Below are 15,043 nucleotides of genomic sequence, written 5' to 3'. Positions count from 1 at the left end.
ATCCAGTCGACGTTCCAGTACTGGTTTTATCAAATGGGTTATTAAAAATACAAAAATGTAATATATTTAATGGAAATAACCGTGTTTTTCCTGTCCAGATTAGCAAGAGTTGGAGGTGTTGCAGCAGCCGCCTTTTTAGCTCCTGGGGTGAAAGTGCCTCAGCCAATTCATCCATGACCCCTCTAGCCAATTAAGGAGTGGTACTGACAGTCTCCACAGGTAGACACTTCTAATCCTTAGCTGGAAAGATGACAGCTGTGATGTAGGCAGTGCTGGCTTTACGGGTGGGCAACGTGGGTGACTGCCCAGGGTGCCATGGTCAAGAGGCCAGAAGCAGGGCAGGCTTGGGGTGCAAGGTCACAGACGGGAGCTTGGGGCAATGGTGGTGAGAGAGGCAGTGGGGCCTGGGGACAATGGGGGGAAGCCTGGGGAGGCAGCAGGGGCCAGCAGCACCAAAACACAGATTCGCCCAGGACACCATTTTTCCTAACGCTGGCCCTGGATATATGACCGTAAGGCAAGAGGTTCAGTAGGAAAAGGACAGTATTCATCAGAACTAACAAAGATGCAGGCAGAACTAGCACATTTTAACACGGCATATTTTTCAGGAGAAAAATTTGTTTCTTAAAACCTTGCACAAAATTAATTTCTCTGTGATTATTAGACGACCTATGATCACTAGGAACCAGGTAAGGAAAAAACACAAACAGAACTTGAATAACAAACTGAAACAAATAATCTTATGCCACTTGCATGTCAAAAATATACAGTAAATTGTTATGCTACTAATTCTAAGGGCAAAATCCTAGCGCACTGAAAGTCATTGGGAGTCTTTCCATTGACTTTCATGGGATCAAGATTTCATGCGAAGTGTTTTACCAAAATCCTGAAATATATTCTGAACAAACCACTAGCGTCCAATTCTTATTTTACATTCACAGATTTCATAATTGTATTCCTGTAATGGCTTTAAAGTCAAAAGTCAATGATGACACTGTCAGACTAAGATGAATATGTACAAATTCAGAAGTGATGTTTTTTCCCATTACAGTATTAAAACTCAGTACAAATCTGGGACCTAATTCTGTCCTAGTTTCACCAGTCAGTTCAGTTAAACCAAATTTATCCTGGGGTAATAGCTGAATTCATCCCTTTATGTCAAATTCTGCTAGCTTTACTCACTTGATTCCCTTCAGTGGGACTACTCATATAAGCAAGGCAAGCACAATTGGGCTTTTCATTTCAGAGAGCTGTAGGTTCTGTACTGTGATACATAAAGTAATAAAAACTGATAATAAGGTAGCTCAGTATAGTATTAAAACACACTGTCAATCTTTTTATAAATTGCCATTTCCACATTGTTGCAACAGTGCTTGGCTTTCTGCAATTTCTAGTATCACCAACAAATTTTCATCAAAGTTCAAGTCCAATCAGAACTAGAACTTTCTAAGTTTTTCTACTCCTAGAATTGGGAACCTCCATTTCATTTCACCCCTTATCTGTGGTGGACTTACCACATCCTACTATTAATTTATTATTATTTATTATTATTATTATTTAGGAAGGACATTTGTTACATAAAGCTTGGCAGTGATGGTTATGTATAGTTACAGTTGTCATATTCTTTGACTTTGCCCTTCTAGCAACAATTTACAAGATGTGTTTGGGCATTCTCTTGAGATACATAAAAATGTAGGAAAAAGTCTATGAATGTTTACTTCAGCACAAAGGCAAAGCAGAGAAGAATAAGCTATATTCAAACTCTTTCTCTTCCCGAGGATACAGAAGTTGGGAAAGACCCATCAGTTAAATAAGCTCTTTAACTCCACAAAAAGACAGGCTGAAAATAAATTAATGGATCTCATTTCTTCCACATAGGACAAACTGGGTAAAACAAGATTTTAAATATTACAGTTGTTGCTGGTTCAGAGTCTTGGTAGCCTGGGTTCACCGCCCAGACTGTCAAAACGGACAGGAGAGGGCAATGCTATAATAAAAAAACCCAAGACTTAAAATACACTGTTGAGAAAAAACAGAAAGACACCAATGCTTCAGATCAGTGCTGGCTGAGGTAAAAGGTGAAAGAAGATCGCTAACAGTTCTCACCACAAATACTGTATGCGAAAGTTATTTAAGGATACAAAGAATCAGGAACTGTAGTTAATATGGAAGGAGTGAATTTTTCTTCCTGATTCTGTGATTCCTAAGACTTATATTATTGCTAATTTTTTGCTCAGTAACTTGTCCATGGCAACCGTAGAGTGGATAACTATATAACAATGGCATTTGCCAACAACTCATTTCCTCATACTTGCTCTTCTTTCTGAATACATTTTGATTTCCTTTATTTGTTGAAGGTCATCCAATCACTAAAGTAAAATTCAGGGTCTAAAATTAAAGTTGTGTGTGTGCATTTGCACACCTTATTTATAAGTGCAATACCCATGATTATGCACACAACTAGACTAATCATGTGCACTAATGGCAACTCAGTACAAAAGTGCTCATTTGAGTGCCAAGCTCTGCACATTTTTGCAGACCTAATTAAATGCACACATCTGAAATAATAAGATTCTTATTGTTTACCTTTCCATTCGTATGGCCCCTATGCCCTCCTTCAGAGCAGTAGTAGTGGGTTAAGAGGAAAAATCACTTATTGGGCAACTTACTCAATAATTGTCTACTACAGGGTTTCTATGCAGCTGGTCCTGAGCCCTGTCAGGGACAAGAAACTGGTCAAGAAGCCCTACTAGTCTGATCCGATTTGGCAATTCTTATTATTCAATTTTCATCCAAAACTTGTAACTTAGTGGGAGTTCCATGGCATTCTCCCTGGGATTCTTTATTTATTATCTCTTCCACTACACCAAACCAAAAAGGCAAATATGAATGTGTGGTCCTGAGACTGCACTGCTGCTTTAAAGCAATTATACCAATCCCAGCAATGCATGTGATTTTTCAGTTGAGGTCTTTTTGCTGCTACACAAAGCTGCCATTGAAAGGGCCTTTGAATTTATAGTTTTAAACATTTGGCTCTTGAAATTGAAAAAAAAAAGGTCAATATTATAGCTATATATTTTTACTTTATCGTTATTCATCCAGTGTAAGAACTCTGGATAAAATTTTCAAAAGCATGTAAATGACTTAGACATTTGGAAGTTTAAATGCTACTTGACTTCCAATGAAACCTAGGCTCCTAAGTCATGTAGGTGCTTTTCAAAATTTTATCTACCATCTTACTTATTTTATTCCAAAACTGTTTATCCAGACCAAAAAAATGCAGAGGGTTTCTTTTTTTAAAAAAAGCAATTTCAAATGTATTAGATTCACTTACCAGAAATGTTACTATAGGAGAGCATCAAATTCCAGACTGAAACTTGCCTTTACGGTGATCGCTAATCAGTTATTCCTTCTGATTAACAGAGGGCTGATAGAGCTCTAAGTCAGGACTCTGGCACTAGTCCAAATTGTCATTTCATATTTTTATATGCAATCATCAAAGGTAAATCCTATGGCTATGTTCAGATATGGTATAGTGCAAACTCTTGCTGTGTATTCAACCTCTTCCCCTAAAAGGTTTCTAGCAATTCTTTGTTTAACAAGTTTCCGAGATGTAAAATTATAATGATCTTTTTAAATGATGTCCACACCATTAAAATATTTTAATGCTTTTTCATTTTCACTCATTCACAACAAAGTGAATCACCTGCAAGCTATCATATTTCTTACTTGTGTATTATATCCATTCATCTAATTTTCTTATCAATGTGGGGGGGAAAACCAAGTTAATCTTATTCTCTTACTCTATGGAATATGATACATATACATAGCATGAGATGGAAATGGAATGGAGACATTTTCCTCCTGATTCAAAAGTCACAAATAAATGATTTTTCATTTAGATTGCAGATAGCAATTAGCAGTACCACAAATTAACAGGGCTGACTCTTCTTTTTAAATCGAGAGAGAAGTCCACTCAGGTACATATTAACAACTAGTAAAAATGAATGCCAGTTATGTTACATGGGTTATTCATCTGCCTAGTCCACATTCCTAACCACATGTCTTGCAAAACACCTTTCTGCCTTACACTAATGAATTTTTACAAAGCAAAGTGTAAAATCTCTGTAAAAATAGGCAAAGACTTGGTTTCTTATGTATTCATCCTAACAAGTAAACCCTGGAAAAAGGCAAAAGCTCCTTGAGATTAGTTTGAAACACACAGCAACAGATGCTATCGGTAAGAAACAAACCAAAAAAAAAATAAGGAAAAACGTAAGTTACCTGACTTATATCACTTGTCCACGCAGCTTTTTCCTGTCGTGAAGGAGCTAACAGTACCACAGTATAAGGAGGAGCATCGGTAGGTTCAACCACAATCTTGAAATCAAGGTGACCAAACACTTGCCCAGAACCTTTTACTTCACAATCCGGGGGAAAAAACAAGCAGTTGTGATTTAAAAGCCATATGTCAAAGAAAGTACTATTTACATTTACACTAAAAAGTATTTTAAACCTTCCTCTGCCCAACAACAACCTACCCTCCAAAGCAGTGACCACATTTTCACGTTCATCAAGTACAAGAAAAGTTTGGGAAACATGAATACATGAATACTAATGAATGGGTGCTGCTGTGAATTATTACACTTTCCAAATTACTAAATAAGGCCCTAATCTTACAAATATTTCTCCATGCGTTTTATACTTTCAGCACATGAGAAGTATCACTGAACTTTATGGAACTATTCTTACACTCAAAGTTCACCGTGTTCCTAATCTGTGGGATTGGAACCAAAGTGAATAGACAATTTAAAAAAGCACGGTAATATACTTTGTTACTTAATTTGAACAAGACGGCAGTTACAATTTACAGGGTCCAGAACAAAATTTTCCACAACCTCAGCCAATTCTTTCACCTCCCCCCCAAGCTTTGAGAAACGTAATTATCCCTGTCTTCTTTCAAGCCAGGATTTTGTTCAGTTAAGATCCTCAAGTGTGAATTTCCACCCAAAAATCAGAAAATAATTTGTTACACTGGTTCAACTATTTACTTGAAATCTTATCATCAGCAAGAACAAAACACACATTTTTAACAGAGTTTTTACATGCAGGTTTTAACACTACTTCTCAGACTTAATGAAAAGGTAAAACATATCATTTGCTGTGCTGACAAATAAACAAAGGGTAACACTTTTTTTTTAAAAGCTGCTTCGGAGCTCTAATTATATAAACAGCTTAAAGCAACTTACAATCATCATCACTCACATCTGGCTCCTCAATCAGCGTGCACTCTATTAAAGAGAGAACACCCCCTGTCTATGGAAACAAAGACAATTTTTCAGTACTCTGGGGGAGGGGAAATAACCCTTCCCATTAAAGTTATTTTTAAGATTCCTTAGAATTTAATTTTAGAAAGACCATTTAATTTGAGAGTTTAGGACACACAGGTTTTTCAAGAAAAGAGAACGTCGTCAGAAACAGGAGGGGAAAAGAAAATATAATGTATAATGGGATTTTCCACACTAAAATAAATCAATTACATATTCACTTTTACAGAAATTGCTGTTGCTTTCCCTCTCTCTAATTTATCCCAGCACAGTTAGATCAATTGGATGATATAATCAAACTCCTGAAAAGTCTGAATCAGATTAATGGAGGACTCTTGATGAGGCTCCCCTAAGTTTAGTTTACATTCTACAGTACTGTACTGTTTGTGTGACTCCTCCCTCTGTGGTTTCTGCTGTGATGGAAAGTGAAAGTACATACAGAAGAGATGGATTTCATTATTTCTGACCCATATGAAATCACAAAATACTAGAAATCTAAGAAATCTTGTTCTTGCAACATTTCTAACCAATGTCTTTCTGATTAGTTTGAATAAACATTCAGAGCTAAAGTTTGCTCAAGTTTATGCCCCACACGAAAAAGTACCACACGAAAAAGATTCCCCATTGTGTGTAAATCAGTGCAAACTGTCCCCCCAATTTGAACATACTTATTTAAGCGTGATGCTTTGCCTCTGACTAAACCCAACCCACTCCATAAAAGCTTGATTGTGTCCCATGCAATTTAATTATAGATTTATTAAGAAGTTCAATACAGTAGAGTATGCTGCTGCAGGAAAGCAGAATTGATTTTTCTTTAAATTAGTTTTAATCCAGTTCTGTAAATTACCCCTTGGAAATTCTACTGAAGTGGATTGGTTGACACCTCTACTAAACAAAGGAGAGGAAAGTTCAGCACCAGTTTACATAGGTATTTGACACTGTCTCTAACTCCAACAAATTCAAACTAGAGAGTACCATTTAGGAACTTGTTTTCACTGAGAGTTTTGGCTGAAAAGGGACTTCAGAATTCAGCCTCTTGGATTCAAATATGTAAACAGTTTATAAGAATACCAAACACACACTGAACATTACACAGACTGCAGCAGTTCTAATATACCTACCAGAAGGAAATGAAAGAACAGGAGTACTTGTGGAACCTTAGAGACTAACAAATTTATTTGAGCATAAGCTTTCATGGGCTACACCCCACTTCATCGGATGCATAGAATGGAACATATAGTAAGAAGATAGATATAGATAGATACATACATACATACAGAGAAGGTGGAAGTTGCCATACAAACTGTAAGAGGCTAATTAAGATGAGCTATTATCAGCAGGAGAAAAAAAACTTTTGTAGTGATAATCAAGATGGCCGACTTAGACAGTTGACAAGAAGGTCTGAGGATACTTAACATGGGGAAATAGATTCAATATGTGTAATGACTCAGCCACTCCCAGTCTCTATTCAAACCCAAGTTAATGGTATCTAGTTTGCATATTAATTCAAGCTCAGCAGTTTCTCGTTGGAGTCTATTTTTGAAGCTTTTATGTTGCAAAATTGGGAAAAAAAAAAAAGAAGGAAATGAGAATCCCTGCCTGCAATGATACTGGGCATGCTGTGACCAGGGGAATGATACCATGAAGTTAGCTGGGGCTTTCTTGGCATCTGACCTTTCATCCTCTCATATCCCTCCTTTGTTTCTCTGTTAGGGGCTAAGGGGTTTGACACCTTGGCCAATTAGTTGGCTTTCTGGTGACCCCAAGAGGGTGGCAACAAGCCCACAAACATGTGGATTTAAATAAAAACAGTTACCAACTTTTCATAATTGTTGTTCTTCAAGATATGTTGCTAATGTCCATTCCATTCTAGGTGTGCGTGTGCCCATGTGCACGGTTTTTTGCCTTTTGCCTTAGCAGTATCCGTAGGGCCAGCTGTGGTGCCCCCTTGAGTGCCGTGCTCATCCGTCGATATATCAGGCACCGCAGTCCCTACTCAGTTCCTTCTTGCCAGCAACCCCAACAGAGGGGTAGGAGGGTGGGTAATGGAATGGGCATGAGCAACACATCTCGAAGAACAACAGTTACAAAAGGTAGGTGACCGTTTTTTCTTCTTCGAGTGCTTGCTCTTGTCGATTCCATTCTAGGTGACTCAGAAGCAGCATCTCTGGAGGTGGGCTCAGAATTCACAGACATGCGGCTTGTAACACCGCTCTACTGAAGCCGTCATCTTGGACCTGCTGGGTAAGCATATAATGAGCCATGAACATACGTATGGACAACCAGGTGGCAGCCCTGCAGCTATCAGAAATTGGCACATGGGCCAGGAAGGCTGCTGACAAGACTTGTGCTCTAGTTGAGTGGGCGGTTACAATCACCGGTGGAGGCACCTTTGCCCGATCATAGCAGAACTGGATGCAGGCTATGATCCAAGAAGAAATTCTCTAGGTGGACACTGGATGACCTTTCATCCTATCAAGTCCCAGACTTGAGGGTAGAGCTGCTCCAAACTTTAAAGAACCGGACCGTCATGCTATGAACAAAGACCAATCTCCCCTGGAACGGACGGTGAAAGGCTGTTATAGCAGCCTAGTGGATCTTAATTGATGAAAAAGACAAACCTTGGAGCTTGAGATGCATAAGGTAGTCCAGGATCAGCTGCAGCGAAGCCTGCTTAGGCCTAACATCTTGGGCCAAAGCCCAGCACATGAATTGTTTCCATTTGGCCAGGTAGATCACTCTAGTGGAGGGCTTTCTATTCCATAGTAGGACCTGTTGGCCTCGGGCTGAACATTCCTGCTCCTCAGTAGTTAATCATGGAGCAACAAAGCTGTGAGGTGCAGCGCTGCCGGATTCAGGTGCAGGAGCCTGCCTTGATTCTGCGACAGGAGATCCAGCCAGTGGGACAGTGGCATCGGGGTCATCACTGACAAAACCATGAGCATGCCAAAACAATGTTGGTGAGGCCAAGCCGGGGCTATCAGGATGACCTTGTCCATGTCCTGCTTGATCTTCATGAGGACTTTGTGAAACAACTGCACCAGCAGGAAAGCATACATCAGAGCCCCCGACCAAGAAAGCAGAAAGGCATCCAACAGGGAGCTCCTGTGGACCCCCCCGAAACGAGCAGAACCGTTGGCACTTCCTGTTCTGGCAAGTCACGAACAAGTCCACCTGGGGAGACCCCCACTTTTGGAAGATCTGGTCGACCACATCAGGGTGGAGAGACAACTCGTGGCAAGACGAGAAGGTTCCTCTGAGGTGATATGCTAATACGTTCCTGGTTCCGGGGAGGTGTGCTTCCATGAGATGAATGGAATGCTGCACACAGAAGTCCCATAGTCTGAGGGCTCCCTGGCAGAGGGCTGATGACCTGGCTCCACCCTGCTTGTTGATATAAAACATCATGGCAGTGGTGTCCATCAGGACTTGAACCACTTTGCCTTGTAACTGGGACCAAAAAGCCTGGCAGGCCAGGCTGGGCAAATTGCTCTGAACTCCCTGACATTTATGTGGAAGGAGTGGTCAACCCCTGACCAGCAGCCCTGTGTACTGAGTTCGCCCTGGTGGGCTCCCCACCCTAGGTCCGAGGCATCAGACACCAGAATCAGTGATGGGAACAGGACCAGGAAGGGGACTCCCTGCAACACTGATGCAGGGTCCAGCCACCTGGATGCGGGGTCCATGCCAGTGACACCTGGATGTGGTCCAGGACCTCGACTACCTAGTCCAGGTCATGCCCTTTGGGGATGTAGACCGATGCCAACCACACCTGCATCATCCGGAGGTAGAGCCAGGCATGACGGACCATGTAAGTACAAGCAGCCATGTGGCCTAGCAGCCTTAGGCAAGTGCGGGCAGTGGTGAGCAGGTGGCCCCTCACATAGGAGATTGTGTCCGACATGGCTCAGAAACGGGTCTCCAGAAGGAATGCCCTGGCCCACATGGAATTGTGAACCGCCCCAATAAACTCTATCCATTGCACTGGTACGAGAGTCAATTCCCTTTCGTTCTCTAACAGGCCCAGGTCACAGCATGTGGTCCATACCAGATCGAGGCTGCTCTGTACGTGATCCCGCAATCTGCCCCTGATGAGCTAATCTTCAAGATAAGGACTGACCTGGATCCCCCGACGCCTCAGATAAGCTGCTGCTGGGGCCATGCATTTTGTAAAGACCTGCGGGGCTGAGGAGAGGAAAAAGGGGAGTGCCATGAACTGGAAGTGGCACTGGCCCACCATAAAATGGAAGAACTGTCTGCATCCTTGGAAGATAGAGATATGGAAATAAGTGTCTTTCAAGCTGAGAACAGCATACCAGTCTCCCAGATCCAGTGAGGGACTGATGCAGGCCAGGGATACCATGCGAAACTTCAAATGAGGTACTTGTTGAGTCGTTGCAGGTCCAGAATGGGACGTAGGCCCCCTTTTGCCTTCGGAATCAGGAAATAGCAGGAGTAGAAACCTTTCCGCCGCATTTCCTGAGGGACCTCCTCCACCACTCCCAGTTGCAGGAGGTTGTTTACCTCCTCAACGAGGAGTTGCTCATGAGAAGGGTACCTGAAGAGGGATGGGGAAGAGGGTAAGTAGGAGGTGGGGTGGCCAAAAACTGAAGGGTGTAGCCCAGCAACACAATTTCTAGCACCAATAGTCCGAGGTGACTCTTGACCAGGCTGAACGGTAGGGATGGAGATGGGTGTGGAAAAGATGGGGCAGATCCAGGGAGGCAACTGGGGTGTTGCTCTCGAGCACACCTCTAAAAGCCCGCTTCTGGCCCCTATGGTGTTTCGGTGAACCAGGTTGTGCAGGTGAGCAGGAGGAGAAAGGGCGGCAGAGAGTGAACCCAGTGTCCCTTCTCCTTATAGATCCCTGCTGAGGCTGCCCAGGCTTTGGTGGTGGGGGTGGCCTGAATGGCCCACAGGTTAAAATTATAACACCCCAAAAGGGCCTGGTGGTTCACTACCTGGAACTGGAGACTGACAGTGGAATAAATTTTTCTTCCAAAAAGGTCCAGTCTCTTGGTTTCTTTATTCTTGGGGGTGGAACTGGCAGGCCCCTGCCTGTCCTTTTCATTCGCCGCTGACATGACCAATGACCCCGGGGGCAGGTGGGTATATAAGTATTCGAACCTGTTGGTGGGATAAAATATTTTTTCTTGGCCCTCTTTGAAGTGGGTGGGATGGAGGACGGGGTTTGCCAGAGGGCTATGACGATGTTCAGGATCTCTTTGTGCACCGGGAGTGCAACACGTGCGAGGGTGGATGTGGAGAGCACATTGATCAACGTGTCCAATTGCACTGCCATCTCTTCCACCTCAAGGGCTAAATTGGCGGCCACCCATCGGAGCAGGGATTGGTGCTCCTTAAAGTCATCTAGTGGGCTAGCACAGGAGGGCCCCGCCACCGCCTCGTCTGGAGAGGAGGACGACTGAAGCACTGGGGGAGGGCCTGCGGCATCATCCCCTACAGGGTGGGCACCTTTTGCTCCACCACAGCACCCGCCTGCGCTTCCTGCAGTGAACCCAGTGCCGCCGGTGCTGATTGGGGTTTGTCGGATGTGGCAACCAAGGGCTGGTGAGACAGGGGCATCAGCATTATCAGCACGCCACAGGCATTCCAGTATGGCCATTGCATTGGCCACTGGCCCTGCTGCCAGGTCAGCATCGCTGCGGTGGATGCACCCTCCAGAGCCCAGTCACAATGGTGCTGTCTTGGCTAGGGGTGAAAATCCCTCTCCGTGTTGGAGAAATCCTCCTCTGGTGACCAGGGCAGGGCCGTCGATGTCTGGGTCTGGCAGCTAACCATCACCATGGTTGACCAGTGCCTCGAATGGTCTGACTGGTGCCAGAGAAGGGGGCGCGCTACTGTGTTAGCGAGTGTCCCTGAGGTGTCAGAGACAGTGACTGTCAGTGCGAAGACAACCGGTGCCAACCAGCACCTCCCTCTGGGTGAGGCCCGGCGCGAAGGATGAGGCCCAGGAGTGCGGTGCCTGCGACCTGTAGTGGTGAACTAGTGACCTGCACCCAGGACACAACAACAAAGGATTCTGCCTTGGCTGCAGTGACCGGCAGCACTCATTCACCTTCTGGGAGGCCTTCACAGCTGGCTTGCCCTTGTAGGGACACTTCGCCGGGTCCATCGCCGCACGCAGTGCCAGCTGCAGCAGGAGAGTATGTTGCTTTCTGGGCACAGGGAACTGAGAGGGCATTGACTGCACCATCAGCCTGGGTCCCCTTACCACTCACTGGAGTCAGTGGTGGATCCTTTAGAGGGGGTAGTAGGTCCCCCAGGGGCATGCCCCCTTGCTGCTCTGGTGTGGGTGGGCGGCCAAGCAGGGTCCTTTGCCCAATGCCCTTGGTCTGACTTGCTTGGTGCTGGGTCCCTCTTCTCATTCTTCATCTTGGGCACTGGCAAAGGGGATCGGTGCTGGGAAGAGCCAGATGCCGGGGGTGTGCTAGGCACCAAGGCAAAAGTGCTGGGTGTTGTGTCTGGGTGGGCCGGCTCCCACGCTGGCCGAAGAGCGGCCTCCATAAGGAGGGCCCTTAAGTGAATATCATGTTCTTTCTGGTTTCTGTGTCCTGGGATGAAAGTTCTTACAGATGTGACACTTCTCTTTAACATGGGTTTCCCCCAGGCACTTCAGACAGCTACCATGCAGGTCATTAACAGGCATAGGTCTGTTGAAGGGCTGAAAACTCAGAGACTGGGGCATGCCCCACCTGGGTGAAAGTCCCTGCCAGGACCCTAACTGACACAGTACTTAACAGATACTTACTAACTAATCTACTATAAACAAACTATTTACAGCTGGAACACAAGGTTCAAGGAGTGGGGTGGGGGGGACCCTGACCACTTGCGAAGCAAGGGAAATAGGCGCTCCAATCTACCAGCACAGGCGGTAAGAAGGAACTGAGAGGGTGTAGGGCAGGCGGCGCCTGATATACCGACGCAGGAGTGCAGCCAGAGCCAGCCCTACGGATACCACTAAGGCAAAAGTCTCTGACAACTGTAGACGTCGGCACGCACACACCTAGAATGGAATCAATATGAGCAAGCACCTGAAGAAGAAATTCCTCTTATTTTGCCAATAAAGGTTTAAGAGTCTGCTAGAAAAAGCAGAGCCCATTCTTGCTCCCTCTCTAGGGACTGGATGAAGAATGATATTTTCACCCTATTTAAAAGAGACACTGTTGATTTGGAAAATCACATTTCCATCTGAAATTTTTGGACCTGCTGCTGTTGCAGGTAGCTCTAAATTGACAGTAACTGAAAAAGATTAGAGGAAAAATATTTCTCTGTTTTTCATTTGCTTACACTCTGCATCAGACCAAGATTTGTTCCAGTAGGTTTTTTTTGATGGTCCCTTTCATGCACTGATCTGGGATGGGGAGAAACCACATACACACTCTTCCCCAGGCTCTCTCACACTGTTCATCAGGAACAGTGTGAGAAAGCTTAATCATATAGAAACAAGAGGAATGTACATACCACAGTGAGAGAGGAGGGTGTAGAGGCACTAATCTTGGTGTTACTGCTACTGGGCCTGCATAAAAGACCCTTATTGAAACACAGCAGGGGACCAGCAAAACAACTACCTTTTTTTTGAAGGGCAGAAAATGGATTTTTTTAAATCAAGTTAAAAAAAAAATCAAATTCACAGTGACCCTTTAAAAAAGGGAAAGGTGCTATTTATTTACAGGCTCTTGAGACTAGAGTGGCTGAACTGGAGGACCTAAGGGAAACAGAGAAGAACATAGAAGGGACTTTCTGGGACACCATAGAGCAGTCTGGCAGCCTCTGTGGTGTTGAAGAGGATGAAAGTCTTGGGGAAGGAGAACATCAGACTGGACTGGGGGGAAACAATCTCTTATATGGGACTTTTCTTTCCAGATGATGTCATGGTATCCTCTCACTCTGAGAATACCTCTCCAGGGGAGGGAATCTCACTTATTAGGAAGGGACAGGTAATAGTAATGGGGGATTCAGTCATTAGAAATATAGATAGCTGGGTTTGTGATGACTGGGAAAACCGCATGGTAAATTGCCTGCCAGGTGCAAAAGTTGCGGATCTCTTAAGACATCTAGACAGACTTATGTGCAGTGCTGGGAGGAGCCAGTGGTTGTGGTACATGTAGGTACCATTGACATAGGTAAAGGTAGGAGAGGGAGGTCCCAGAGGCCAAAATTTAGGCTGCTAGATAAGAGATTAAAGTCCAGGTCCTCCATGGTAGCATTCTCTGGAATGCTTCCAGATCCACGTGCAGGGCCAGTTAGACAGGAAGAACTGCAGGGTCTCCATGCATGGCTGAAATGGTGATGTTCAGAGAAGGGATTACTAGGAAGCGGAGAATGTTTTGGGAAGGGAAGGGCCTATGCAGGAAGCATAGGCTCCACCTAAACGAAAATGGAACCAGCTTGCTGGCATGTAAACTAGGTCATAGAGGAGTTTTTAAACTAAGGGCTGGGGAAAACAGACAGGTGCAGAGGAGCACATGGTTTGGACAGAGACATCACCAGGGGAGGAATTATTAAAGGGGATATTATAGAGCCTAGAAAAGAGGGCAGATAGAATTTGATAAAGTACAGGTAGGAACTGAAGAGGAACAGTCAACAAAAAAGAGTCCCATTCTATTACATCACATGAAGGCAGACAACTAAATATTGACAAATTTTATAAGTACTTGTACACTATGCTAGAAGTCTAAATGCTAAGATGCGTGCACTTGAGTGCCTGGTATTAAATGAGGATGTTGATATAATAGGCATCCTAGAAACTTGGTGGAATGATAACAATCAAAGGAACACAGTAATACCAGAATGCAAAATATATAGGAATGACAGAGTAGGTCATGCCCATGGGGGAATGGCATATGTGTGAAAGAAAGGATAGAGTCAAATATAGTAAAAATCTTAAATGAATCAAACTGCACCATAGCTTCTATGGATAGAAATTTCACGTGTGAAAAATCAGAGTAAAGCAGTAAGATACTACCAACCACCTAACCAGGATGAGGATGGTGATTGTGGAATGCTCAGAGAGATTAGAGAGGCTACTGTGACAGGGTCGGGCCAGATGGCTACAGGAGAGTAATAGAAGGCAGATATATTAGCCCCAGGTTAAGTAGGTCCCTTTTCCCTGGGTAAGGTAACAGGGAAGGTTCCAGAACAAACAGAAACCTTCTGGAGACAATTAAGACAGACAGACAGGCTGATTAGAACACCTGCAGCCAATCAAGAAGCTGCTAGACTCAGTTAAGGCAGGCTAATCAGGGCACCTGGGTTTAAAAAGGAGCTCACTTCAGTTTGTGGTGTGCGTGTGAGGAGCTGGGAGCAAGAGGCACTAGGAGCTGAGAGTGAGAACGCATACTGTTGGAGGACTGAAGAGTACAAGCATTATCAGACACAAGGAGGAAGGTCCTATGGTGAGGATAAAGAAGGTGTTGGGAGGAGGCCATGGGGAAGTAGCCCAGGGAGTTGTAGCTGTCACACAGCTGTTCCAGGAGGCACTCTAGACAGCTGCATTCCACAGGGCCCTGGGCTGGAACCTGGAGTAGAGGGCAGGCCCGGGTTCCTCCTAAACCTCTCAACTCCTGGTCAGACACAGGAGGAGTTGACCTGGACTGTGTGTTCACGAAAACGGCCAAACTGAGGGCTGCCGTGAAGCTCCAATGCAAGCAAATCTGCCAATAAGCGCAAGACCCACCAAGGTAGAGGAGGAA

At 44.4% G+C, this 15,043-nt stretch overlaps 1 protein-coding gene across 2 annotated transcripts in view; it reads right to left on the bottom strand.

Moving 5' to 3' along the window:
* RASGRF2 (Ras protein specific guanine nucleotide releasing factor 2) overlaps positions 1–15,043 on the bottom strand; it is a 205,917-nt gene that overhangs the window by 112,106 nt on the left and 78,768 nt on the right. For both annotated transcript variants that reach the window (XM_077817129.1, XM_077817130.1), the window contains exons 11-12: positions 5,250–5,316; positions 4,285–4,421 (exon numbers count right to left, since the gene is read on the bottom strand). In XM_077817129.1, the coding sequence (XP_077673255.1) occupies positions 4,285–4,421; positions 5,250–5,316 (204 nt within the window). The remainder of the gene's footprint in view (positions 1–4,284; positions 4,422–5,249; positions 5,317–15,043) is intronic.

The sequence above is a fragment of the Eretmochelys imbricata genome, chromosome 5 (assembly GCF_965152235.1).
Source record: "Eretmochelys imbricata isolate rEreImb1 chromosome 5, rEreImb1.hap1, whole genome shotgun sequence".
NCBI lineage: Eukaryota > Metazoa > Chordata > Testudines > Cheloniidae > Eretmochelys > Eretmochelys imbricata.
Note: the sequence above shows the minus strand (reverse complement) of the source record. Positions and strands in the feature narration are given on the sequence as shown.